The sequence below is a fragment of the Pseudophryne corroboree genome, chromosome 7 (assembly GCF_028390025.1).
Source record: "Pseudophryne corroboree isolate aPseCor3 chromosome 7, aPseCor3.hap2, whole genome shotgun sequence".
NCBI lineage: Eukaryota > Metazoa > Chordata > Amphibia > Anura > Myobatrachidae > Pseudophryne > Pseudophryne corroboree.
The window spans coordinates 251737681-251765057 of NC_086450.1; the positions used below are offsets into that span (position 1 = coordinate 251737681).

General features: G+C 44.9%; 1 protein-coding gene across 4 annotated transcripts in view; it reads right to left on the bottom strand.

The window, feature by feature from the left end:
• The window catches only part of TNRC18 (trinucleotide repeat containing 18), a 1076633-nt gene that overhangs the window by 160153 nt on the left and 889103 nt on the right, over positions 1-27377 (bottom strand). For all 4 annotated transcript variants that reach the window (XM_063934091.1, XM_063934092.1, XM_063934093.1 and 1 more), the window contains 2 exons: positions 699-807; positions 416-532 (listed from right to left, as the gene is read on the bottom strand). In XM_063934091.1, the coding sequence (XP_063790161.1) occupies positions 416-532; positions 699-807 (226 nt within the window). The remainder of the gene's footprint in view (positions 1-415; positions 533-698; positions 808-27377) is intronic.

Genomic DNA, 27377 nt, shown 5'->3' on the forward strand with positions numbered 1-27377 from the left:
TACGATTTAAAAAAACCTAAAGTGTCTGTATATTTTCAATTAGTAGATAACCCTTACTTGGTTTAATTGCAATGTATAATTGCCTTAAAAAAAAAGTCTGTTTTGCAGAATATATAGTAAGAATAAATATCTGCAATAAAATATACACTTATTGATTCCTTCCTAATTAAGGGGTCTATTTACTAAGCCTTTGGATGGAGATAGAGCAGACGGAGATAAAGTATCAGCCAATCGGCTCCTATCTGCCATGCCACAGGCTGTGTTTGAAAAATGACAGTTATGAGCGGATGGGCTGGTACTTTATCTCCATCCAAGGCTTAGTAAATAGGCCCCTAAAATCTCATGAAATACTAAAAACAGATATGTTAAAAGAAAGTGTTGTGAATTACTATGCCCCAACATGTGTTATACTTACACTGTATTTTATAATCTGGAGGTAGCATTCGGATATGAGACAATGGAATACGCCCTGTATCTCCATCATCAAACTCCACTGTTACTAGGTCTGTGTCTTCCTCTTGGTCGGTGTTTCCTAATAACAAAAAGTCAACGATTACTACAACATTTGTATATAGTTACACTACAAAAGAAAGTGCTGTCTTCATGATTCTAAAAGTTTACATTTTCCTACCAATGCAAATGTCAGTGTAAAACTGACATACATAAACATAGTGGTACAGTTTGTACAATTCATTCACCTTGTACAACAGTGCCTGGGTAAAGGCAACGATACTGCTGACTCCAGTAAGCTGCTATTCTTGTTCCTTCCAGTAGAAAACGGACAGAGGGTGGCTTCACATCTATAATCTGCTCATAGATACAAAAAGAATAATAATAATAATAATAATATTATAGGTGTAACATATTTAGGTCAGTGTACCCCTAAAATCACTAGCAGTGGACGCTATGTCCAACTTAAGACATGCTCAAGCAGGGGCGTAACTAGACCTTTGAGGGCCCTATACCAAGATTTTGAAAGGGCTTCCCTGTGTTCTGCGCGAGCGATGGGTAGCACGCAGGAGTTAAGTCTGCAGTGATGGAAGTTAAAAATAGCAGACAGAGGAGATATATATATATATATATATATAACCCCCCGAGGTTAGAAGAGAAAAAATTTCATACACAACCGAGGAAAGGGTTCTTCACAGTAATAGCAGTAAAGATTTGGAATTCTCTGCCAGAGAAGGTAGTTATGGTGGACTCAGTCAATCAGTTTAAAAAAGGATTACATAAATTCCTAACTGAAAGAAATATCCAAGGATACAGCATTGAAATGATATAAAATTTCATAATACAGGTTGAACTCGATGGACACTTTGGGTTTATTTCAACCTCACTACACCTATGGTAGTTATGCCACTGTGCTCAATAGCTAATTACATACAGCATTTCCACACTATAGCTACAAGTAAGGATTCTGATTGTACTGTAGCTACCTGAATTACAATTCAGGACTTGCACAGGGGAGGGGGTTTTGTGATGGTGATGCTGGTGTGTCTATACAGCCCTCTGCACAATCTAATATGGTTTAACTGCAGGATAATCTGCCACCCTGGTGGGAGGTTAGGGGGCATGGTGAAGCAATTGCAACTTTAATTTTTCAAACCCAGTCTACAACATTGCAGTTAGAAGCTGATTGGCTGGTATTTTATCACCGTGCAACTTATTACTTTTCAAGGCTTAATACATCTCCCCATTAGTGTCCGGAAAACGGCGGGCACCATGTTTCCAGAGACCTGTGCATGTGCAGTAGATTCTAGCACAATGCGAGAGTCTGCTGCACTGTGAAGAGGAGGGGCCCACCTGGAGTGTGCACACAGGCTCCCTTGTATGTTAAGAATTACACCTTCATAGGATAACTAGTCCATGACCAGTTCATATATTCTTGGTATAATATTCAATTAAGTGTGAGATACCATTGTAGCCTTGCACAATGTGTCACCATACATTTATGGCAAAAAAAGCTTATTAATTAATGTTTTTTGTACCATAATTGCTATGTTAACCCTTTATGAAAGCATCTCGTCTACAATGTACTCCCACTGAAAAGTATAGGAGTTTTTAACTGTGTTGAAATGGGGCCTAATTCAGACCCAAATGCAGCGGCAGCGATCGTAGCCTGATGCCCTATGTCTAGTGCGCGTGCGCAGCGGCCACACCGCGCATGCGCACCCAGTGAGATGCATAAGTATCTCACTGCTGCGATCGCCTCTGCCTGATTGACAAGCAGAGGTGGTCGCGGGGCGGTAGGGGGCGTGCCCCAGGGAGCAGCCAGGCAAGTGAAAGACACACTATTTACATCAGGATGTGATATATATATATATATATAGAGAGAGGGGGATGGGGGCACCAGCGACCAACGGTGTCAAAATACGTCTAAAAATATTCTAAAAGAAGTGGCTGGATACGTTCAGATTAAAAAGTAAAATTACATTTATTTATAATAAGGGTTAAGATATCAAAAAAGTTGTAGAATAGAAGTAAAAATGACATAAAAAGAGAACTGGAGAAAAAATAAAAAAATATATATATAAAAAAAATACAAACATATAAATACCGAGTATCAAAATCTAATATGATAAAAGAATGATGCTTATCTTTAAAAAATGGAGGGTCAGTTAGAGGCACACCCAACGCGTTTCGTCCGTTCAGACTTCTTCAAGGAATATATATATATATATACACAGGTTATATATACAGGTTATATATATATACAGGTTATCCCACGCTAATGGGAAAAGATAGCACTCTCAAGTCTGGAGAGTGCTATCTTTTCCCATTAGCGTGGGATAACCTGTATTGTACTATGGGCCCGCCCCAAAAAGGGCGGGACTCTGATTGGCACCCCAGCTGCTGGTTGTAGTATTTGTGAGAGTGCAGGGATTTCCTGTATATATATATATATATATATATATATATATATATATATCTCCTATATAATAGCCCTGTGATTCTGTGCCTGGGTCTCTAACGCTGGGTGTGGCTAGGAGCTCTCACTGGGTTAGTGGCAGGTCTATCACACCCAGTCCACAGCTGATTGGCGGAGAAACGCCCTCCCACACAGGTTACATCCAATGGGAGGCTCTGCCCTTTGCCTGCTGTGTTTTCACAAAGCAGGATTAGCAATAGGACTGATGGAGCTGCAGCTCCAGCCCCACACCCCAAAATAGTCCCACTGCATCTGCAGCAACATACCCTCCAACACTTTACACATAATGGAAGCTTGGAGAGTCAAAAAACAGTACAGACTATAAAAAAAAGGTACTGTACCTGCCAAAAAGGTACAGCTGGAGGGTATGCCACTGCATCTGCAGCAAGTCTCTGCGCTGTAGATAGGGGGGAAAAACAATCCTTTTACTGCAGCGTCCTATGGGGGTCATTCCAAGTTGATCGTTAGCTGCATTAGTTCGCTGTGCAGCGATCAGGCAAAAACTCGGCACTTCTGCGCATGCAGCGCAATGCGCACGTGCAGCGTACTATTACAACGAACGATGTAGTTTTACACAGGGTCTAGCGATGCTTTTCAGTCGCACAGGCAGCCGCAGAGTGATTGACAGGAAGAGGGCATTTCTGGGTGTCAACTGACCGTTTTCAGGGAGTGTTCGGAAAAACGCAGCCGTAGCTGGCAGAACGCAGGGCGTGTTCATGACGTCAAATCTGGAACTGAATGGTCTGAAGTGATCGCAAGCGACGAGTAGGTCTGAAGCTACTCTGAAACTGCACCAACATTTTTTGTACCCGCTCTCCGATCCCTTCGTTCGCACTTCTGCTAAGCTAAAACACACTCCGAGTGGGCGGCAGCATAGCGTTTGCACGGCTGCTAAAAACTGCTAGCGAGCGATCAACTCGAAATGACCACCAATGTCTTGCTGCCAGTACACCTGCCCCTTCCGGCATCAACAATCCCCACTCCCTAGCCGCACCGCAGGTGGAACAAAAGGTGCTGCGGCCTCCGGCATAGATGTGTATTAAAGTGGCGCATCGGAAGGCTTTCATAGGCCTCCCCTGTGCCGCATACTCTCTGAGCCCCAGACCCGGCTCTGCGTGTAATGTCACAGAAGTGCCTCCCCGCCACAGCCGCACCCAGATCCCCAGAGGCCCTGACTCCGCAACACAGCACCTGGCCTGCCGGCCTGGAAGCTCCGAGATGGTTAATGTAGCGGATATAGAGGGTGATATCGCGGAGGGTAATGTATGGACGCTGAATCAATGTAAAAGGTGACAGTGCTGTGCAGTGCATGTGCAGTCAGGGCCGTTGCTAGAGTGTTCGGCACCCCCCTGCAAACTATACATTTGCACCCTCGCATACTTTACAAACGCACAGCGCACATAATGACCCCTGTAGTATAGACACTTACACATGTAATGCCCCCTGCACCAGAGACGCTTACACATGTAATGCCCCCTGAACCAGTGACGCTTACACATGTCACGCCCCCCTGTACCAGTGACGCTTACACAAGTAACACCCCCTGTAGCAGTGACGCTTACACACGTAATACCCCCTGTAGCAGTGCCGCTTACACACGTAACGCCCTCTGTACCAGTGCTGCTTACACATGTAATGCCCCCTGTACCAGTGACGCTTACACACGTAACTCCCACTGTACCAGTGACGTTTACACACGTAACGCCTCCCTGTACCAGTGATACTTACACACGTAACGCCCCCTGTATCAGTGACGCTTATACACGTAACGCCCCCTGTACCAGTGACGCTTACACACATTATGCAGCAGTCACACATACACACATACAACAAACACATATATATATATATATATATATATATACAAACACACACACATACGTACTGTACATACATTACACACATACACAGTCACACATATATACAGTATACACAGACACTGTATATACACACACATACACACTCTCTTTCCAGACACTTACCTAATAACGTCTGGCTGGCCGAAGCTGTAGCAGCTCATCCTCCTGCTGCAGCATGGTCCCGTGTAGCTCCGCCACTTACTCCCATCTAGCTCCGCCCACTTTGGCTCCCTCCCGGCCACTGAATGTCACACAGGGGAGCGGGGTGAAGAGAGGAGGTTTTGTGCTGCCGGTGCTGAGGGGGAGAGGAGGTTTTGTGCTGTCGGTTTTGTGACAGCAGCCGCCAGCAGCAGGGATAGCAGCAGAAGCTCAGCACAGGGATGCAGAGCAGGGAGAACGTCTCTCCTTCCTGGTGCCTCCCTGCACTGCTTCCCTTTGCTGAGCGGCTAGCGCCGGCCCCGTGTGCAGTGTCACTGACACTGCATAGCACTCTCACCTTTTACATTGATTCAGCCAGTCACTCAGTTCTGCAAGCCAGTCACTATTGTTAGCACCAGTGTCCCAACGCGCCGCATTACAGGGAAGTAGACGCACTAAATAAACTACAGCTCCCAGCAGTCCTTAGCGCCGAAGCATTCCGGCCCTTAGGGATGCTGGGAGCTGTAGTTTATTGCGTACATCTTCTTTCCTGTAATGTGGCGCATTGGGACACCGGCACTAACAATAGTGACTGGCTGCTGTGCAAGTCTCTGGGAGAGCCACTGCCAAAGGGAGGACAGCAGCTTAGCTGCTGACAGGAGGAGAAGCAGGATAAGCATTACTCGCCCCTCCCTCACTCACAGTACCTCCGGGCCCCATCCGCGGCACCCCCACACACACCCTCAAGCACCCACGATAGCTCCGGTCCCTCTCCCCCACCCGCAGCGACCCCGCACCCGTACCTCCCGCCGCATCCATCCCACCCAGGCCAACCCCGCAACTGCTCCTCCCCCACCCGCAGCGGCTCTGGACCACCACCTGCGGCACCCTCCAGCACCTGCGGCACCACTGCAACCGCACCTCCCGTGGCACCCCAGGATCCCATCCGCCTCTTCCCCGCACCCCCTACTCCCCCAACCAAAGCACCTACTAGGTGATTCACTAGGCCCTGCGTGCGCTGTTCACGCCGTTGCAAGGGGCTTCCACCCCTTAACTATTGCACACCCTTTGTCCGTGCAATATTTAACCACTCACACAATTATGATTGGATGTAATATTCCATATAATAAAAATATTGCACATCACAAGGGTGTGCAAGGGTTAAGGGGGCGTAGCCCCTTACAACGGTGTGAAGAGCGCCCGTAGGGCGCAATGAATCACCTAGTATATATATATATATATATATATACTGTATATGTGTGTGTGTGTGTGTATATATATATATATATATACTGTATATGTGTGTATATATTTATATATATATATACTGTATATGTATATACTGTATATGTGTGTATATATATATATATATATATATATTTATTTATTTTATAGGCAGTTTGTTAGTGGCAGCACTCACCAGACTTAAGGGCCCTACACATTAAGCGATCCGCTGCTCCGCTGCCTCTCCCTTTAGTGCATAAACCTAACTTCCCCCCCAACCGGTGGTGCCTAACCCTAACTCCCCTCTCTGCAGCCTATGGCCATGATGGTGTGAATCATGGCACCATGCACATCACACCTGCCCCCACTGAAACACCCTTTCGGGATAAGTATGCATTACGCTAAAGTATGCTGATACTATAATCTTTTAAGTGTGTTTTTCAAAGGACACATCGTCAAGAGTCTATGATAAGAGTATGATCCTAGAAGTGTTTATATAAAACATATATATACTGTATATATATATATATATATATATATATATACACACACACAGGCTCATAAATTGGTACAGATTTCAGTCACTACTTAGTAGAAAAATGTAAATACTTGTATCTAGTAGGCAGCACCAATATATGTTCCAGGGGAATATATAAAAAAAATACTATTTGGGGGGCGTGGCTTGGCCGAGCATGGAGTAAGGAGCTAGTTAGAGCTCCGTCTATCCTGCTATCATTATCCTGATTCCCCCGCTGGTGATCGCTCCTGACCTGGCTCACCCTTTGTGCCTCTTGGCCCTGCACATTTTGAGAGGTCTGCGGGACTGTGTCTCTGCCCTGGGCGGCCACCGGACGGATCGTGGCCTACACCGCTCTGCCTTACTCCTTCCGTCTAACCGGAAGTGCGGCACCATATTGGGAACTAACAGCGGAGGCCGGGGACGCGCTGGGCCGGAGCTCCCTTCACCCGTGCCCTCTGCTGCTTATGCTGATCCGGAGGTCGGCGTGTGCCCGTCTCCCTCCACCTTTCGACCGGCGGGCTGATTGTCCCTGGGTGGCGGTGATCACTGCTGCAAGTGCGGGGGTGCATCTGTCTGCACTGACCGCCCCTCCTGATGACCCCTTCCTCCCTGCACTGCTGGTTGGAGCCTCCCTGTCTGCACTACTCTGCCTGCGGGGCTGCCTGGACACCTGCAGCTATCCTACTCTGCCTACATTGCTGGTTGGCGCTTCCCTATCTACACTACTCTCCATGAGGGTCCACTTGAAAGCCTGCTGCTGATTCTACAGCCTGACTGCTGCCACTAAGGATTTCCTTTTCCCTGCTTGTGTCCATTCACCTAAGTGAGACTCTGGAAGCCTGAAGATTTTACAGCCTGTGGTGAGCACGTATTGTTTGTTTTATATCATCGCTACGGGAGTCCTCTCTCTGCATTACTTCAGTAGCTTTGCTCTCGCACTTGGCCTCTACTGTTATTGCTATTTCTACCTCGACCCCCCGGGTTCCACCCGTGTCCCGTCATGGTGCGTGGGGGCAGTGCTGCTACTGCTACCGCTGCTGCTAAGCTTGAAAAATTTGCTAGAGGCTCTCCCAACTCACCCGGGGTACTGCAACCCCCATCCCCTCCTTCCCCCTCGGGGACACCTCCTCAAGAAGATGACACGTCCCAGTCGACGCAGCAAATTCTTTTGGCCATATCCACGTCCGAACACAGAGTCATGGATAAAATCGGCCAAGTGCAGGTGGATATCACTTTAATCAGACATGATATGCAAAAGATTCGTGAACGGGTGGGGGAAGCGGAGCACCGTATCTCCGACTTACAAGACATCACCAATCCTCTTAAAGATATGGTTTCCAATCTCACAACTCAAATGTCGGCAGTTAAGGCGAAGCTCTCTGATATTGAAGGAAGACTCCATCACAATAATGTCCGCTTTGTGGGCCTCCTGGAGAGAGCGGAGGGCTCCTCTCCAGAATCGTTCCTGGAAACATGGCTTCTCCGATTATTTCAACGTGATGACTTTGGTCCTCAGTTCTCTGTGGAGAGGGCGCACTGATTACCAGCCAGGGCTCCTCCCCTGGGCGCACCTGCGCACACTTTCATAGCTCGTTTCCTGCACTACAGGGACCGGGATGCGGTCCTGCGGCTGGCCCGCACACAGGGTCCTTTGAAACTTGACAACCATGATATTTCTGTTTATCCGGACTTCGCCGTAGATGTCCAGAAGTCGCGCGCGCAGTTCCTTCAGGTCAAAAGGAAGTTTCGTGACCATCAAATCCAATATGCCATGCTGTTTCCGGCACGTTTAAGGGTGGTGTATGATGGCTCCACACACTTCTTCAATACCCCTCAAGAGGCGGAGACCTGGCTGGAGCATAGACCTCAGGCCCCTAACTGAGGACTGTTTCTGACTTTTGCTGTTTTGATTGTTTCTCTCTCAGGGGTCGCATTGTTTGCTGGGTTTTGTACTCCTGCTATTTGCCAAATTCTTTCCTTTTTTTTTAGTGTTCATATAGCGGGGACGATCTTTAAGTTGAGGAGCTGAATGCTAGGATATAGCCTTTTTGTAGAGGCAATACTTGTCTCTACTCCCTGGGGTTGCTATAGGTTTTTAGCTTTAGTTTAGTTGGTTTTTTGGGATCCAGGCGTGTCTAGTTTGGGATGGATATGCAGGGAGGGGGGTGTTTGTGCTGTTTTGGGTTTGTTTTGTTTTTCTTGTATGTGTATTGCTCCGTGTGTCACTGTGTTATATATTTTTTTCTTGAATTGCAATGTGTCTATGTTTTTTCTTATATGTGCCTTCTGGTCTCCAGATGCTCTACCTGCTTGCTGGTGGAGGGCCGCAGTGGTCCCTTTGCTCCTTCTTTCTCTACACTCCGGGTTCCTCTCTGTTACGTGCCCCGCTTGCCTTGGATATTCCTCCTCTTCTGCCTCTCCATGTTCTCCCCTTGCTTCTTTTCTCCTTCTGTCCTTTCTTTCTTATACTCATGGCTGCAGGGGTTGATGGACTCCGCATACTCGGCTGGAATGTGAGGGGCCTGAATGACCGCATCAAGCGGGCTCTAGTTTTATCTCAGGTGAGGCAGTATAAGGCAGATGTCATATGCCTCTCCGAAACACACTTGGTTGGTACTAGAACCTTAGCTCTCAGGAAGCCCTGGGTTGGTCTCTCCTATCATTCCACCTTTTCTGCTAATTCCAGGGGGGTTTCAGTTTTGGTGTGGAAGTCGGTTAATTTCCATTTAGTTCATAGTCAAATTGACCAATATGGCAGATATGTATTCCTTAGGGCTTATGTTAACCGTACACTTTACATATACTGGCTGTTTATGTCCCCCCCCTACACTAACGAAGTACTCCGACAGGCAATGTCGTTTATTGGTACGTCTCCCTCAGCCCTCAGCACCGGTTCTTTGCATCAGAGATTTCAATAATGTTTTAGATAAAGTTTTAGATCGTTGGGCTGAGCTTCCCCCTTCTCTACCCTCTACTTTCCCGTCCCCCACACCGTTTGCGAGGCTGGTTACCGAGCTTGGGCTCCTGGATATTTGGAGGCTGAGACACCCTAAACAGCTACAATACTCTTGCCACTCGGCCAGTTTTCACACGTTCTCGAGAATAGATTTGGCCCTCGTTTCCCCTGATCTCACCGCTAGAATACTAGATGTCCAGTACCTACAGAGGGGAATCTCGGACCACTCACCCCTGCTGGTGGCCCTGGATTCTGTGCCTGTCTGTGGGGCTAAACTCTGGAAATTTAACCCCTTTTGGTTGACCTTGTTGACTGATCATGAGGCCTTGGTTCGCGAATGGAGTGATTTTGAGGTACATAATGCATCCTGTTCTGATCAACTGGTTAAACATGACGCATTTAAGGCTTCGTTACGGGGCTCCTTCATACGACAAATTGCTAATGTTAAAAAATCTAGTAGGGAGGAGGAGGTGCGCCTGGAGCTTGCCTGTTCCCAATCTGAGTCTGTTTATCTTTCTACTAAGACCCTTAGTGACCGAGTGAGGTGGGATTTGGCCAGGAAAGCCTGGTCTGACCATTTACTTGATAAATCGAGGAGCAAATTACTTTTCTCCCAGCATACCCTCTATTCACAATCGGACACGGGGGGTAGTTACTTGGCTTTTCTGGCTCGGGGGGAGAGAACTGGAGGTTCCATTCAGCAGATCTGTGACGCCCAGGGCGAAATGGTCTATGCCACTCCTGAGATAGCCCAGGTTTTCCAGTCCTTTTATTCCTCGTTGTATGCCTCTAAAGTCACTTATACCCCCAGCAACTACAGCAATATCTTTCATGTATTGTCCTACCACAATTGTCCCAACAATCTATAGATTTTCTAGATGCTAGTATCACTCCAGAGGAAGTTGAGGCAGCTATTGCCTCCTTCCGTAATAAAAAGGCCCCGGGTAGCGACGATATACCGGTTGAAGTCTATAGGCAATATCAAGCATACTTTGTCCCTTATCTTTTGACTCTCTTTAATGCTTTACTAGAGGGTGCTCGTTTGCCTCCTTCTATGTCAGAAGCTATTATTGTGGTGATCCTCAAACCAGGTAAGGATCCTACGGCCCCAGAATCCTACCGCCCAATCTCATTGCTACCTACTGATGTCAAGATTTTGGCCAAAATTCTGGCACTTAGACTCAATAGTGTTATCACTTCGATCATTCACGATGATCAGACAGGATTTATGCCAGGCAAGTCTACTCTACAAAATTTGAGGCGACTGTTTTGTCACCTGCAGATGGGGGACCAGTCCGAGTCGGGGGCTGTGGTGGTTTCCCTGGATGCTGCCAAAACCTTCGACTCTGTGGAATGGGATTATTTGTGGGAAGTCCTTAGACGATTTGCTTTTGGCCCTAAATTCATACGCTGGGTACAATTACTCTATTCCTCCCCTGTGGCTCGAATATCTGTCAATGGCTATGTAACATCCCCATTTGCTTTGTCTCGTGGTACTAGACAGGGCTGCCCACTGTCCCCTGCCCTTTTTGCCCTGGCTGTGGAACCATTGGTGAGTTTCATTAGAGCGTCCCCTGATGTTAGGGGCATTACTATTGATGGACATGAGGATGTTATTGCATTATATGCCGATGACATGCTTTTGTTTCTCAATGACCCTGATGCTTCCCTGACCTCCCTTCTAAGTATTGTTGATACATTTGGCGTCTATTCCGGCCTGACTGTCAACTGGAATAAATCTAATGTCTTTCCCATATCTGGTATTCTTCCTGACCCATTGCCTATTGTGTCCTCCTTGCACTGGACCCTTCGCTTTCAGTATCTTGGTGTCTGGATCACTCCTAATGTTAAGTCTTTTGTACATCAAAACATTGACCAGGTCACGGTGGATCTGAAGCGACGGATCCATGTATGGAAGAAGCTTCCCCTTACTGTCACGGGTTGCATTAACTCGATCAAGATGGTGATACAACCAAAATATCTTTATCTATTACAGCACTCTCCTACTTATATCCCCAAGAAAATTTTCACTAGCATTGATAGCGTGCTTTCCTCGTTTGTTTGGGGTGACAAAACACATTAGGGTTGCCCTGAGAGCTCTGGTTAGGGCTAAATTGGATGGAGGTTTGGGTTTTCCCAATCTGCGGGCCTATTATCTAGCTGCCCAACTTGCGCATTTGTCTAATTGGATTCTCAGTAGGGATAGTCCCACGTTTGAGAGATTCTTTGCCGAGTATGTGGGGTCTCACTTCTCCCCTGTCCAGATCCTTCTTTCTGCCTCTTCTACTGCTGGTCTTCCTCCTTTACTCCGTCAGTCGCTACTTGTATGGCGTCAAACTCACTCCTATTATGAATGGCGAGGTACAGATTCTGACACGCCACTTTGGTTTAACCCAGCGTATAGGGAGTTATTGCAGCTCTCACAGGACAATATATGGATTGGGGCGGGCCTTACCACAGTTTCACAACTGTATGATAATGATGTTTTTAAATCTTTCACACAACTGTGGGAGGAGCTTGAAATATACAATAGATCCTTTTATCGTTATCTACAGCTCCGCCATGCGGTGCAGGCACAGTTTGGGGCCTCGCCTCCGTCCATTTCTGATTCCCCGATTAAAGACATGGTTATGAATTTGGGTACAAGACACAAAGTTTCCACTTTATATGTTAGTCTTAATGCCCACATCTGCCCGAATATATTTGACCAACTTAAACTTAAGTGGGAGCAAGACATTGGCCCACTTACAGATGACCAATGGCTCCAGGTGTTGTGCTCTCTTAATTATACTACTCAGTGTGTCAAGTACCAACAGGTTTATTTCTTTGTTCTACATAGGACGTATAGAACTCCAGTTTCTTTATGTAAAGCAGGTCTACGGCCTGGTACTACATGCCCAAGATGTGGTGCCCCTGAAGCTACCTTTTGGCATCTACTATGGCTGTGCCTTTTGGGAAGCAGTTTGGTCGGACATTCTGCTTACTGAACCTACGCTGCCCCCCCTTTCTCCTACACTGTGTATGTTTGCGCTAGACTTAGAGGAATCCTACTGCCTGGCATTGTACAAATATGTTCTTTGCCTGATTACCTTAGCTAAGGTGATTATAGCGCGTAACTGGTTTGCTACTTCTTCCCCTAATGTGTACAACTGGCGAGCTCTAGTGAATGAGGTGTCAGGACATGAGAGGTTTACACATAGGTCTAGAGGGACCCTACCCCATTACCTCAGCAAGTGGGATAGGTGGAATACCTCCCGTCTGGCTACAGCTGGGGCACTACTCTCTAACTGATTGAGGTTTAGTATGTGAATTTGCGAGATTGCCGTGACACTTATTATCTCTATGTATGTGACACTGTGACACAGGTTGCATTATTTGCTGTATTTTTTTCTTTTTTTTTCTTTTCCCCATTGAGCGTCCCCATTATGCATTAATAAAACAAAATTGTGCTTATATAGTCTTGGGTATAATCCCTGCTGCTGCTTCCGGTATAATCCCGCTTTATAGTGCATATATCTGGTGCAGTACAGTATACGGCTAAATACACATAATTGTTATGTTAAAAAGTATATCTGTGGAGAGGACACATAGGTGCCTATGCGCATTTTGCTTGTCTAAGCTTTTTAAAGGCTAGTTACCGGTGCCTGCCCGTTAAGGCATATAAATAGATGAGAGGAGCCAATCAGAAGCATCCATTATTGGAATTCTCCAATCCCAGGATGACATCTACATTCAAATTCTCCCGTCCATTGGTGGTCATTCCGAGTTGTTCGCTCGGTAAATTTTTTCGCATCGCAGCGATTTTCCGCTTAGTGCGCATGCGCAATGTCCGCACTGCGACTGCGCCAAGTAAATTTGCTATGCAGTTAGGAATTTTACTCACGGTTTTTTCTTCGTTCTGGTGATAGTAATGTGATTGACAGGAAGTGGGTGTTTCTGGGGGGAAACAGGCCGTTTTATGGGTGTGTGGGAAAAAACGCTGCCGTTTCTGGGAAAAACGCGGGAGTGGCTGGAGAAACGGAGGAGTGTCTGGGCGAACGCTGGGTGTGTTTGTGACGTCAAACCAGGAACGACAAGCACTGAACTGATCGCAGATGCCGAGTAAGTCTCGAGCTACTCAGAAACTGCACAGAGATGTATTTTCGCAATAATGCGAATCTTTCGTTCGCAATTTTAAGAAGCTAAGATTCACTCCCAGTAGGCGGCGGCTTAGCGTGTGCAATGCTGCTAAAAGCAGCTTGCGAGCGAACAACTCGGAATGACCCCCCATTGTGCATCGATTGATGTCCTTGTTAATGCTGCAATTGTTATTGAGAGGTGCCGCTCATTCATTTAAAAGACGCCCGGCTTACAATCAATGCAGAAGCATAATATCGTCTCTCATCTCAGCTATTTAAGGTCACAAGAAAAAGGTACAATCAGTATACAAGGAATAAAAAAAGTTCACAATGAAAAGGTCTGTCCAGTAAATAGACTGAGAAGCAATAGCAGAATATGGAGACGCTAGTGTGTGAATGATATAACAAGCATGATACTCATGCTGAAGGCTGCTATTTAAAGCAGCTAGTTAAAATACAGCATAAGGCCAGCCCTCAGATGATATAAAGGACATATGACCACATAGACCATAACAAAAATGCTAGCAGTGGCAAGCAACCCAGTCTTCAAAGTAAATGGTTACTTGCTATATCTAACATATATCAGCTGTGCAGTAGTGCTCTGTGGGCCTAATTCATGTTTGCACGGTATGGCCGTCGTTCACGCTAATGATCAATTATCGTCAGACTGCGCATGTGCTGCAATTGCATTGCATAATTGTCAAGGTGCCAGTGTGCTAGTATCAGAGCCAGATTTAGCATAATGTTTAAGGGGCATCACGGTGTGTGGCATAATGTGGCCATGCCCCTATTGTCATTTAGCCACTCCCCTAGTTTCGTGAAACCATGCTCCCTCATGACACATGACCAAGCCCATTTTTACTGTCAGTACCACTAGGGAATTAAATAAGAATAAATATATTTCTTACTGCAGAGGTATAAATTGATGACTTAAACCTTGTCGTTAGATCTAGTGATTGAAAATGCGTTTTATTTAGTAGATTAGTTACCCTAGTTGGAGATGTCCAGTTTTTTCAGGTGCAGTAAATACAGAATACCGAACATAGATGAATGGCTCATCTTACTTAGTACGTCCAACATTCTAAGTACTATACTATGTGTAATTTTGCTTATTTCCATTTGGTCAGTGACAGGGCCGGATTGGACATAGGGCTCACCAGAAAGAGTCTGTGGAGCCTGTTTTGTGTGTTGTCATGTGGCCCCACCCCCCATATGATAGGCAGCCCACCGTACTCGGGGGGTGATTCAGAACTGATCGTAGATGTGCTGAAATGAGCACATCTACAATTAGTTTCCCTGACATGCGGGGGGGGGGGGGGGGGGGGGGGACAACCAGCACGGGGCTAATCCACCCCACATGTCAGGCCCTACACCCCCTACCCGCACAGGTGCGAAAGTATTGCACTGCAGCAATGCTTTTGCACCTGGCAAGTAGCTCCCTTGACTGGCACATTCTGGGTCGCAGTGGCTGTGTGTGATGCCACACAGCTGCCACAGCCTGCCCCAGCAACGGTCCAGACACGCCTGCATTGTCCGGACCGTGCCCTCTCAACGGCGTTCTAATGCTGTTGGCATGTCCCCTCCCCCCCACGACCGCCTCTACAGATAGGGCATCAGGCTGCGATCGCTGCCGTTGCAGCAATTGGGTCTGAATTAGCACACTGTCGCCATTAATTCTGTTATTCCATCTCTGCAGTTCAGCAACTCTGTCATCCAGTGATGCTGCCATGGCTACACAGTATGTTATTACTCTTGTGCTGCCCATGTCAGGCCACTTCTATAAAATTTTACAGGGTTACCTTTAGTTCCCATTCCGCCCCTGGGCTCAGCCATAACTGCAGCCAAAGACGCAAGGAAGGCAGCAATTGCGTACAATCAGTCCCTATGAGGAGGGATCCCGACCCCTCAACAAACTCCACCCAATCATCTGGCCGCATCCCCATTAGGGCTGCTTCCATAATTTTCCCAGGCTGGTTTTGCATCCCAATCCACTCCTGGTCAAGGATGTAATGGTCAATTGGATTGGGAAATGTGAAAGAGATAACCTTTTATTTTGTATATCTATACCAGTCCAGTACATATCTTAGGTCAGTTGTCTAGGACCTGCTCCTGGGTCAGAAGGCCATAACTGTTTATTGTATGTAGGCTTTTTTGTACTTGTATATTCTTTACAGTGTAGAATATATACATAGGGGTATATGCAATTCACGGCGAATCGCGGCAAATTATCGCCGTTTTTAAATTCGACACAATTCGACAGGTGAATTCCGGCAGGTGGCTGCCGGAATTCACCATATTCAATGAAAAACGGATTCGACAGTCCCGCGGGCGAAAAACGGCCGATTTGCCGGATTTTGCCGCGATTTAAAAAAACAGGAAAAAACGGGAAAAACACGAAAAAAAAATGGCGTGGGGTCCCCCCTCCAAAGCATAACCAGCCTCGGGCTCTTCGAGCTGGTCCTGGTTCCAAAAATGCGGGGGGAAAATTGGGCAGGGATCCCCCGTATTTTTAAAACCAGCACCGGGCTCTGCGCCTGGTGCTGGTGCTAAAAATACGGGGGACAAAAAGAGTAGGGGTCCCCCGTATTTTTTACACCAGCATCGGGCTCCACTAGCTGGACAGATAATGCCACAGCCGGGGGTCACTTTTATGCAGTGCCCTGACGATCCGAGGGTACCTGTGAAAAAAATTATACTCACCTTCCAGCGTCCAGAGGTACATCCACATCCAGAGATACATCCACGTACTGTGTCAGCATGGGACCCCTTTCAGTCCGGTGGTCCGTGTGTCCGTTTTCTTTTTTTGCCAAGTACGTGGATTTATCTCTGGACCCTGGCTGAGGTGAGTATATTGAACTTTTCTTTTCAGGTATCCGTGGATTCTACATGGAGAAGAGGACCGATGTCGGCGTGTGAACATAGGTAAGTATGTGTGTGTCGGCAGTGTGTAATAAAGTTTTACTGTCACGGTGTATGTGTCCTGTTTTTATTTGGGTATTTTTTTCCCAGTAGTACTACAGGTACCAGCGGGCCCGTTTTTCTCCCGCATGCTGGTACTTGTGGTTCTCCAAGTACCAGCTTGCGGGGGAGGCTTGCTGGGACTTGTAGTACTACTGGAAAAAACAATATTCTTGTCATTTTACTCAAGGCTATCAGCCTCCCATCCGCAGCCCTTGGATGGGGGGGACAGCCTCGGGCTTCACCCCTGGCCCTTGGGTGGCTGGGGGGGACCCCTTGATTGAAGGGGTCCCCACTCCCCCAGGGTACCCCGGCCAGGGGTGACTAGTTGGATATTTAATGCCACGGCCGCAGGGCACTGTATAAAAGTGACCCCCGGCTGTGGCATTATCTGCCCAGCTAGTGGAGCCCGATGCTGGTGTGAAAAATACGGGGGACCCCTGCTCGTTTTGTCCCCCATATTTTTTGCACCAGCACCAGGTGCAGAGCCCGGTGCTGGTTTTAAAAATACGGGGGATCCCTGCCCAATTTTTCCCCGCATTTTTAGAACCAGGACCAGCTCGAAGAGCCCGAGGCTGGTTATGCTTTGGAGGGGGGACCCCACGCCATTTTTTTTGTTAAATTTTCCCGTTCCAGCACTAAAAAATAAAATAAAAAATAAAAAATAATATTTTAAAAAATATATAAATAATACTTGTGCCTCCAAAAAAAAAAAAAAAAGAACCTAATCCCTTCTAATATAAATAGATATGCTATTCCCAAAAAAAAAAACACCAAAAAAAACATGTTTACATTTTTTTTTATTGTTTTCACCCTCCAAAGTGTGGCGGATTGAAAATGACGAATTTACTGTCTAAAAGCACTGCTGTCGAATTTCCAAACTTGAATTGAATATGCTTTTGTCGAATTGCAGCACTTGTATCATTGCAGAAAAGTCGAATTTGCAAAAAGTCGAATTTCAAAAAGTCGAATTTTGAAAGTCCGTTTTTTTGACGGAAAGCACTGAATTGCATTGACGATTTTTTTTTTTTTGCGAAAATGACCCGAAATTCGACAATTTCGGGAATTCGACCGCAATTGCATATACCCCATAGTATCTTTTATATCAAAGCTACAGATCCTCATACATCTTTGCTGCATTCGCGCCATACAGACCCTCTTGGTATACCAGATCCCGTGAGACTCTGCTAGCATTGGGCGTCTTTTTTGCTGACAATTTGTCTTAGTTGCAATTTGATGCGACTAGCATGCACCAGGAGACTGTGCTGCTTAATTAAGGCTCTGAATCATATACAAAGTGCTATGATGCAGCGGCTGTGTCATTTTTCCATGCCAAGTTCCATGGTGCACATACAGTATATACAAGTGTTGCATATCAAATGAATCAGCAGAGTCTCCTTGTGCTGCTTGCTGCAATTGCATTGCAACTAAAGTGCGATTTTGTCAAAAAAGTCACCCAATGCTAGCGGAGTTGCACAGGACCTGGCAGCTCACTCGTGCAAGGCATCTTAAGCTGCATGGCATACTGAAGATAGATGCATATAATAAAAATAATAATAATAATAATAATAATAATAATAATACTTTATTGTCGTCAATGGTTCACATACATGAACAACTAAAGAAAATTAAAAATTAGCAAGTACAGAAACCATAAGAATAAAAGAACATCCTCACCAAAATATTTCCATTATCTAGGATTTGTACTATTCAACATATTTATTGCTGTCTGAAAAAAGCTACCTCTTAAACAACTAGTCTGACAAAGTACAGATCGGTATCGCTTTTTGGATGGCAACATAGACAACATCCCAAAATGTGGATGTGATAAATCTCCCAGAATGCATTTCACCTTGGTGAGAAGCCTTTTCTTATATACATCCTGGAAAACTAACTCCAACAGATCTACTTGCGGATTTTACCAGCTGAGAAATAAATTCCCTTTCTCCTGCTTTTGATGGGTCTTAATCATGGCCGCCAAAAGAGTGTTCGAACATCATGCACAGAATGACGGTTTTCAATCAAATTTGTCTGAGCCGGATGAAGGAGTTAAGGTAAAATTAGTTAAAGACGCATTGCCAGGGTTGGGGAAAAACCAGTTAAAAAAATAAAACACTTTTTTTGGTTTAAACCAGAGGTTCCTAAACTGTGTGCCGTGGCTCCCTGGGGTGCCTCAGGACACTTGCAGGGGTGCCCTGGGTTGGTGTTCCAGGACCAATTCAAATTATTCATGGTCAATATAATAGGCAGAACCAGTGCTGGTGGCTGCCAGTAATAAACTATGTGGACAAACAGAAGTAAATCCTGTCCCTCACCACACAACTAACCCTAAGGATGACATATAAACGCGATCTACTTAATGTAATATTTCTTTCTAAATTTCTCAATAAGAAATTTTTGGCCTAGGGGTGCTGTGAAAAAAATTCTGATATTCTAGGGCACCGTGATTAAAAAAAGTTTGGAAACCACTGGTTTAAACAGTTTTTTTTTTTTAAACCAGGTTTTTTTTTGTTGCATTACTATTTTAATGGAAACAAAAATTAATCTTACAGTATATTAGAAACCTTGATCAACCATGTTTTAATGCTTTCTAATATTAATAATGTTAATAGGCTTTGATTTGATTTATTTTACATCTTTCAATAAAACCAATTTTTCACAGCTTATTATTCCTATTACATCTGAACATATGTAGATACAGTAGACCAAACATTTTAATACATACAAAGTAAACCCAGAGATAGATGAAATTGAAAATAAGAACAAGTTAATGTTAAGCATTAGTCCTATTTATTACTTTTTATCAGTGGCGGATTTTACCAATGGGCTACAGGACTGCAGCCCTGACAGTAAAATCCGCCACTACAGGGAGTGAGCCAGTTGCAGTCTGTGACTTCACTGGCTACACAGTGAATGGCAGTGATGACTTCTATTAGAAGTCCTACCTGCCAGTCAATCCCACTACAGGCAGTCCCATTGGGCGGTGTTCCCTCCCTCTAGGACTGCCAGACCGGGCTGCAATCGATTGGTAGCAATCGACACATGCACAGTCAAGCCTTCCTGGTCTACCCTTCATCCTTAATGGCGTAGTGAAGGGAGTTACCAAACAATATAAGCACATCACATGTTTTAATTGTGTAAGATGCATATGTATAATCTCATACCCAATTGTCTTTTAAAGGGTCAGTTAATCGCTAATGCATCTCTTGTAGTAATGCAATATCAGGCAGAATTTTTTAAGATCACACAATATTTTCTTTATTTTAACTGAATTATTCAACCCCTCTACATTCCAATGTACCAGTCTAATGGCACGTGTGATTACTGTACTAGGATCATCAATTGAGGGTACCACAGACATCAACCAACTCTCAGTGTATGAACCGTGAAAGGTGAAACCATAAACCTGGCTCCTTTAGCCCGTCCAGACAAGCAAGCAGGGGAGAATTGAGAAAAATATGAGGCAGAAAAACAAAGCTATCAATGGATGACATAAACCCAGTGTGTGTTAGAACATCAAGAATTTAAATAAACTTTAACCTGTGAATTTTTTTCACATTTTGTCTGGGATGTAATGAAGTCCAAGTTCGGCAGCCATGCGGGATGCCGGCAAAACTTTGACTTTTTGTAAAGGGGCAAGCATGTATGAGCCTAAACAATACCTTGTACATGATTGCCCCTTTAAAAAAAAGTCTGCATAAAAAATGTCAATATAAACTTATACCAAAAAAAATTAGAGAAAAATAAGTGTGAAAAATCTAGGATAAGCAGTGAGCAGTTATGCATGCTCCGTATGACCATCTGAGATGAACATACATCAGAGTTATTCAACATCAACAGTATTGCAATAAGGTACATCATAAGGAAAGTAAATTAGAGATGTGATGAAGAGGCGTTGTAACAGTGTAATACTTATCTTCCTAAGTGATCAGTCATTAGCATCCTTTGTAGAGCGAGGAGAGGTAGAACTCAATGAATGAAGTTAGTTCTGTGCTGCTGTAGAAGAGTCTAAATAATATGGTTTACCAGCAATAACAACACATAGCTTCGCTCGGTATAAGAAAGTGAAACGGATGCCTTTAAATAACAGTTCCTTACAAACAGGTGAGAATTCCCTTCTCTGCAAAGAGACCTGAAAGGTTAAGTCTTGAAACAGCAGTAGTTTGGAACCTTCATAGCAGAGGCCATTGGATTTGCGACAGGCTTCTAGTATTTTGACCTTGTTGAGATAATTCAATAGCTTGAAAATGACTGGCCTGGTCGTTGTTGGGTGGTTTGATGGACTGTGCTCTTTCCAGCAGAAGAGGAAGCAGGTCATATGTCTTGGGGAGCCATTTGGATACCAGATGGAGGAGGTCTGGGAGACCAGTGCTGCATAATTTGTTTCTTCTGTTGTGGTTCTCCAAATCTGCAATCTTGTCATTTAAAGCCGTAAGGGTAACGTCAAGGGATTGCAAAAGGGGTTTTGCCTCATTAAGATCATCTTCTAATGAAGAGATGCTCTCTTCCGCTTCAGTCAGCCTCTTAGAATGTTGTGAAAGTTGTGCAGTTGCAGAGTTAATCGCCTCAGTGATTGGTGCCAGTTTTATATCTAGCAAAGATGAAGTAATATGTGGCATTTCTTTAGCCCTTTGAACAGATAGAGAACTATATTTGCTGTTTTCAAAAAAAGGCATCCAGTGATTCAGCTCTCCTAGGTGACATTGGTCAGAGAGAAGTTTCAGAAGTTGAAGCATTTTCTTTATTTTCGTTAGCTTGTGAGCCTCTAGGACCATAGGGGTTTTTGCCACAGGCTATAGTGGAGTTGTTACACTATGAGAAACATCTGAAAGTAATTGTAAATATGCAGGAAAGAAAAAGCTGATGGTTGGAATTCCAATGAGTTTTGTTGCAGTCAATGCTGAAGAAACTTCATTAATCACAGTAGTGCATGCAGATAGGGAATCTGTGATGGAGAAGCAGTCCAGGATGGGGCCCGGCAATGGTGTAAGTATGGGGGATCGGCCCCAGTTTTAGTAATATGAAGTGGAAATGGGACACCAACCTACCCCTGGCTAGCATCACTCCAGTCGGCAGACAGTGGCTAGCACAGTGTCCACAGGGATCACCACCAGGAGCTGTGGAAAGATGGCCACTACATCTCATGCTGCATGGCTGCGATCCGGTGTTTAGGTGTACGGACAGCTGGTGCTGATGTAAATGCCTTGCCTGGGCTTATCCCCTTGCTATACCCACAGTCCCTGTCCAAATTAGGGAGTGCTGGAAAATAAAATATGTCCTAAAATATGAATCTTAGTAAATGTACCCCTATGTCTCTCTATGCAGTATTGAAACATATAGGCAGTTTATTCCATGCACACAAGGACAGTGGCTTCCCTGGCAGTCAGCTAAGATAAATTACACTGAGACGCCTTCAGAACCTTATAAGATTATAGAAACTAGTTGCAGTGGACAGAACGAGAGGGCTAACATCTTAAAGGAAGGACTTATGTTATAGTGTTGATATGCCTTATATCTTCTATAATCCGGTACGGATGTAGTCATCTGCATTCCTGTATTAAACATTTATGGTGGATATTGTGATGTGCCTATATTTTATGTTTATTGTGTAAGTGAATCTCCATTAAAACCTACATTTTATCCAAAGGTATCATGTAAGATATGTTAATAATTTTTCACAGGATATCTTCATGATATTGACTCATGGGAGGTAGAAAGAAAAATGTTATTGTTTGATAGGCTCTGATATTATCAATGTTTAGTGAGTGCATACAAAACAGAGTCAATACAGTATATCACTGTGCTGGAAATTGAGTAATATAGGACCTCACTCAGTGATGGACGCAAATGTCATTGCAACTGCAATCCTGTATGCAGCGTTTGTGCAAAAAATATGCAAATGCCACAGCTGCCAGGATTTGAGATGCTCACTAGTGGTGTCTCAGATCTACCGATTGTCAGGGTGCTGCAGAACCAGTTTTTAAAGGTAAGAAAATACACACCACAGCTGTTTAGTTAAATACTGAAGCTTTTATATAATAAAAAGTATGTAAACTCTTTTATATATATATATATATATAATACAGGATTTTCCACAGCAGTGGAAAGAATAGCACTCTCTAGGTTTAATCAACCAAGTAAATAATATTTAATGTAAAGGTAAATCTCACAGTTCCATAATGCGATTTCCTCCTCCAACGTTTCGGTCCACACCAGGACCTTTGTCAAGGAGTTAACAGCTCAGTCACATGGTCAGCATAATTAATTTATTTATTTATTAGCAGTTTCTTTTATAGCGCAGCATATTCCGTTGCGCTTTACAATTAGAACAACAATTATAGAACAAAACTGGGCAAAGACAGACAGACAGAGGTAGGAAGGCCCTGCTCGCAAGCTTACAATCTATAACATCATAGATCAGCAGTGCAAAATATCTGGAACCAGAGATGTTGCCTCACCGGCCCCAGTTTTATACCAGCTCTAATAGGTCTCATGGTCACGCCCCCCTCATTGTGAAGGTGCTGTGGAACGCACCAGTGGAGCGCAATTACGTCACTTCCGGTAACCCTGGAAGTGTGTATTACAAGAATAATGTATCAGATGCTAACAGGCCTCACATTTCCACACCCCCATTCAGGAAGACCTATTACCATCAAATTCAGACTGCATTGTACTATGGACCATCTAATGTACATCCTAACATGCCCATGCGGGCTATACTATGTTGGAATGACCACCAGACGATTTCGAGACAGAATGGCAAATCATAGAACAACTATTCACCAAGCTATCACCTCTGGGACTGCTGTGCTACCGGTTGCCAGACATTTTATGAAATTGAGACACCAAGTCTCTGATTTGAGATCCAAACTTATTGACTGGATTCCACCACCGCCCCGTGGGGGCGACCGTGCCCTTCTACTCCAGAAAAGGGAAAGCTTGTGGATTTATAAACTTGACACTATAGCCCCAAGGGGCATGAATGAAAATAATCCGCTATCCAGCTTTTTGAAATAAGTTCTGTTATGGCCTTACTTTGTAATACATACTGTTTACATTTCTTTTCTCACACACTGTATTGATCCCTGCCTTGTGACCTCATCGGCCCCTATATACCAGATTATGTAACCCCATATGCTTAAGTGTAACGGTTCATATGCCTGATCGCGTTGGTTTACAGTGATGGATTTTTTACAACATCCACCACTCACCATTATCTATAAAAACACTCTATATGGTCGTGTGGGCACGCCCACATTGAGAACTTGAGCACCGCTATATATACGTATTCAGAGAGATCGTTTTGTTCTCCCATTGTGCAGCATTTGCCCCGGTGACGAACACACAGCTGTTTGCCGCACAGCGCATGCGCAGTGTGACGCTTCGGCGTCATTCGGTTACCATGGAGACGCATGTACCGGAGTCTCCCGCTGTGTGCAGTGGAACTCACTGGTATTGGAGCCATGCGCAGCAGTCAGTTCTGTGCTACAATAATTGTTTATATCACATAAGTTTGATCTTATTCACATCTGATACATTATTCTTGTAATACACACTTCCGGGGTTACCGGAAGTGACGTAATTGCGCTCCACTGGTGCGTTCCACAGCACCTTCACAATGAGGGGGGCGTGACCATGAGACCTATTAGTGCTGGTATAAAACTGGGGCCGGTGAGGCAACATCTCTGGTTCCAAATATTTTGCACTGCTGATCTATGATGTTATGCTGACCATGTGACTGAGCTGTTAACTCCTTGACAAAGGTCCTGGTGTGGACCGAAACGTTGGAGGAGGAAATCGCATTATGGAACTGAGAGATTGACCTTTACATTAAATATTATTTACTTGGTTGATTAAACCTAGAGAGTGCTATTCTTTCCACTGCTGTGGAAAATCCTGTATTGTACTTTGGGTCACACCCCGTGGAGGGTTCTGACTTTGATTGGCACCCTAGTAGTTGGCTGTGGTTTGTGAGAGTGCAGGGACCCCTGTCTTTATATATATATATATATATATATATATATATATATATATATTTATAGAACTGTGCAATGTATCAATTTTCTGCCAACATGGCTAAGCCTAAAAATAGAGTATACATTATAAAAATAGATCACAGTATAAATGATGGTGTATTTGAAAGTGTTCAATTCCCAATAAATATGGTGCAGTCTATATACTCCTAGGCTGGGGTTCAGTGTAGTACGGAGCAGAGACAATTCCCCGTGGACCAATGACTGTGTTGTAGTTGAGGAGACGTTGTCTTCCTTGAAAGAGCATGTCACTGGCCAACCACTCGAACTGCTCTGCTTGGTCTTTGTCCAGAGCACATAAGGATGTTGCCAGGTAGACTGCATACTGATCATTGCGGTCATGGGGTTTGGCCAGTTACTCGAAGTATTCGTCCTCCTCTTGGGTTGTGTGCCTCTGCTTCCGTATTCTCTTCTTGGGAACTGGGAAAGGCTTGGTGGGGGAACTAGTGCAGGGGTTACCTCCGGTGGAGGCACAGGGGTCTGGGAATCCTCTGTGTCCCAAAGAAGACTGAGGTCAGGGGTGTTGGGGATGTCCACATCCGAACTTCCAACCTGTTGTGATATAAAAAAATATGTAGAAACATATTTTCATTTAAATTTTTTTTTTTAGCTCCCTGCAAGTGTGGCGGAGTGCCAAGCTGTTGCAGAGGCGTTTGAAAAAAGGCAGCATTTCCCTAACTGCGGGGGAGCTATCGATGGCAAGCACTTCCACATAACCCCTACTGCCAACAGTGGTTCTGTTTACTTCAACTACAAGGGGTACTTCAGCATCGTGCTGATGGTGGTGGTGAATGCCAACTATGAATTTATTTTTATTGACATTGGCAAAAACGAACGTGCATCAGACGATGGCTCCCTGAAGAATGACACCTTCTATGAGAGTCTCACCGCAAAGACTCTGAAGTTGTCTTCCAGGGAGGAAATCAAGCAAGGCCTCAGATTTGTTTTTGTGGCAGATGAGGCCTTCGCACTCCGTGAGAAACATAATGAATCCGTATCCGCAAAGGCACCTAACTAAGGAGAAGTGAATCTATAATTACAGACTATCCACGGCACGCCGTGTTGTTGAAAATACTTTTGGGATACTGGCCAACCGCTTCCGCATATTCCACACAGCTATAAACCTACAGGTGGAGAAAAGTGATTGGGTGGTGACTGCCTGTTGTGTCTTACATAACTTTCTGCGACACAAAGTTACCCAGCGTAGGACATTGGGCATAGCATCAGCAGCAGCAGCACCAGAGGACCCGGACCAAGCAGAGGAGATTGGACAGTTGGCCTCTGTGGAAGCAACACCACTTCATTCCAGGGCGACTGCTCATGCAAAAGAGGTTGGGCAGCAGTACCTGGCCTATTTTAATGGGGCAGGTGCAGTCGCCTGGCAGGAGGACGCCATTGGCTAAAGTGGAGTGGACTGGACTGGCACATTATTAATAGTTCAATACATATAGACAATATACTTACAGATGCAGTCTGATATGGTTCACCCACTTCATGCTTTTAAAAAAACACGTGTCATCATTATGGAAATATAATGGGTGCAGTGGCGTATAGTACACAAGGCATTTAACACATAAAAACACTTTGAGCTCCCAGAAATAAATGGCATACAATTGGGGTGCAGTGGCGTATAATACACAAGGTCTTTACCACATAAAAAACGCTTTTGGCCCCCAAAAATTAGTGGCATACAGTTGGGGTGCAGTGGTGTGTAATACACAAGGCCTTTAACACATAAAAAACACTTTGGGCCCCCAGAAATTAATGGCATACAATTGGGGTGCAGTGGTATATAATACACAAGGCCTTTAACACATAAAAACACTTTGGGCCCCAAGAAATTAATGGCATCTAATTGGGGGTGCATTGGCATATACTGTAATACACAAGGCCTTTAACACATAAAAAACACTTTGGGCCCCCAGAAATAATAGGATTTTAATAACCTACCGGTAAATCCTTTTCTCGTAGTCCGTAGAGGGTACTGGGGTCCACATTAGTACCATGAGGTATAGACAGGGCCACTAGGAACCATGGGCACTTTAAGAATTTAAGAGTGTGGGCTGGCTCCTCCCTCTATGGCCCTCCTACCAAACTCAGTCTAGGAAACTCACTAGTGGTGAGATTCCAAACCAGCACACACAAACTAGAGGAAAGCCAGGCTAACCAAACTGTAAACCAGGAACAGCAACCGCTGAACCAACAATACTTAACCAAGTAACAGTGCAGGAATAAACGAAGCACTGGGCGGGCGCCCAGTATCCTCTACGGACTACGAGAAAAGGATTTACCAGTAGGTAATTAAAATCCTATTTTCTCTTACGTCCTAGAGGATACTGGGGTCCGCATTAGTACCATGGGGATGTACCAAAGCTCCCAAACCGGGTGGGAGAGTGCTGAGGTTCCTGCAGAACTGATTGACCAAACTGAAGGTCCTCAGAGGCCAAAGTATCAAACCTGTACAACTTAGCAAACGTGTTCGAACCTGACCAAGTCGCTGCTCGGCAGAGCTGTAAAGCCAAGAAACCCCGGCCAGCCGCCCAGGAAGAACCCACTGACTTAATAGAGTGGGCCTGCACAGATTTTGGACATGGCAAACCTACCGAGGAATAAGCATGCTGGATAGTAAGCCTGATCCAGCA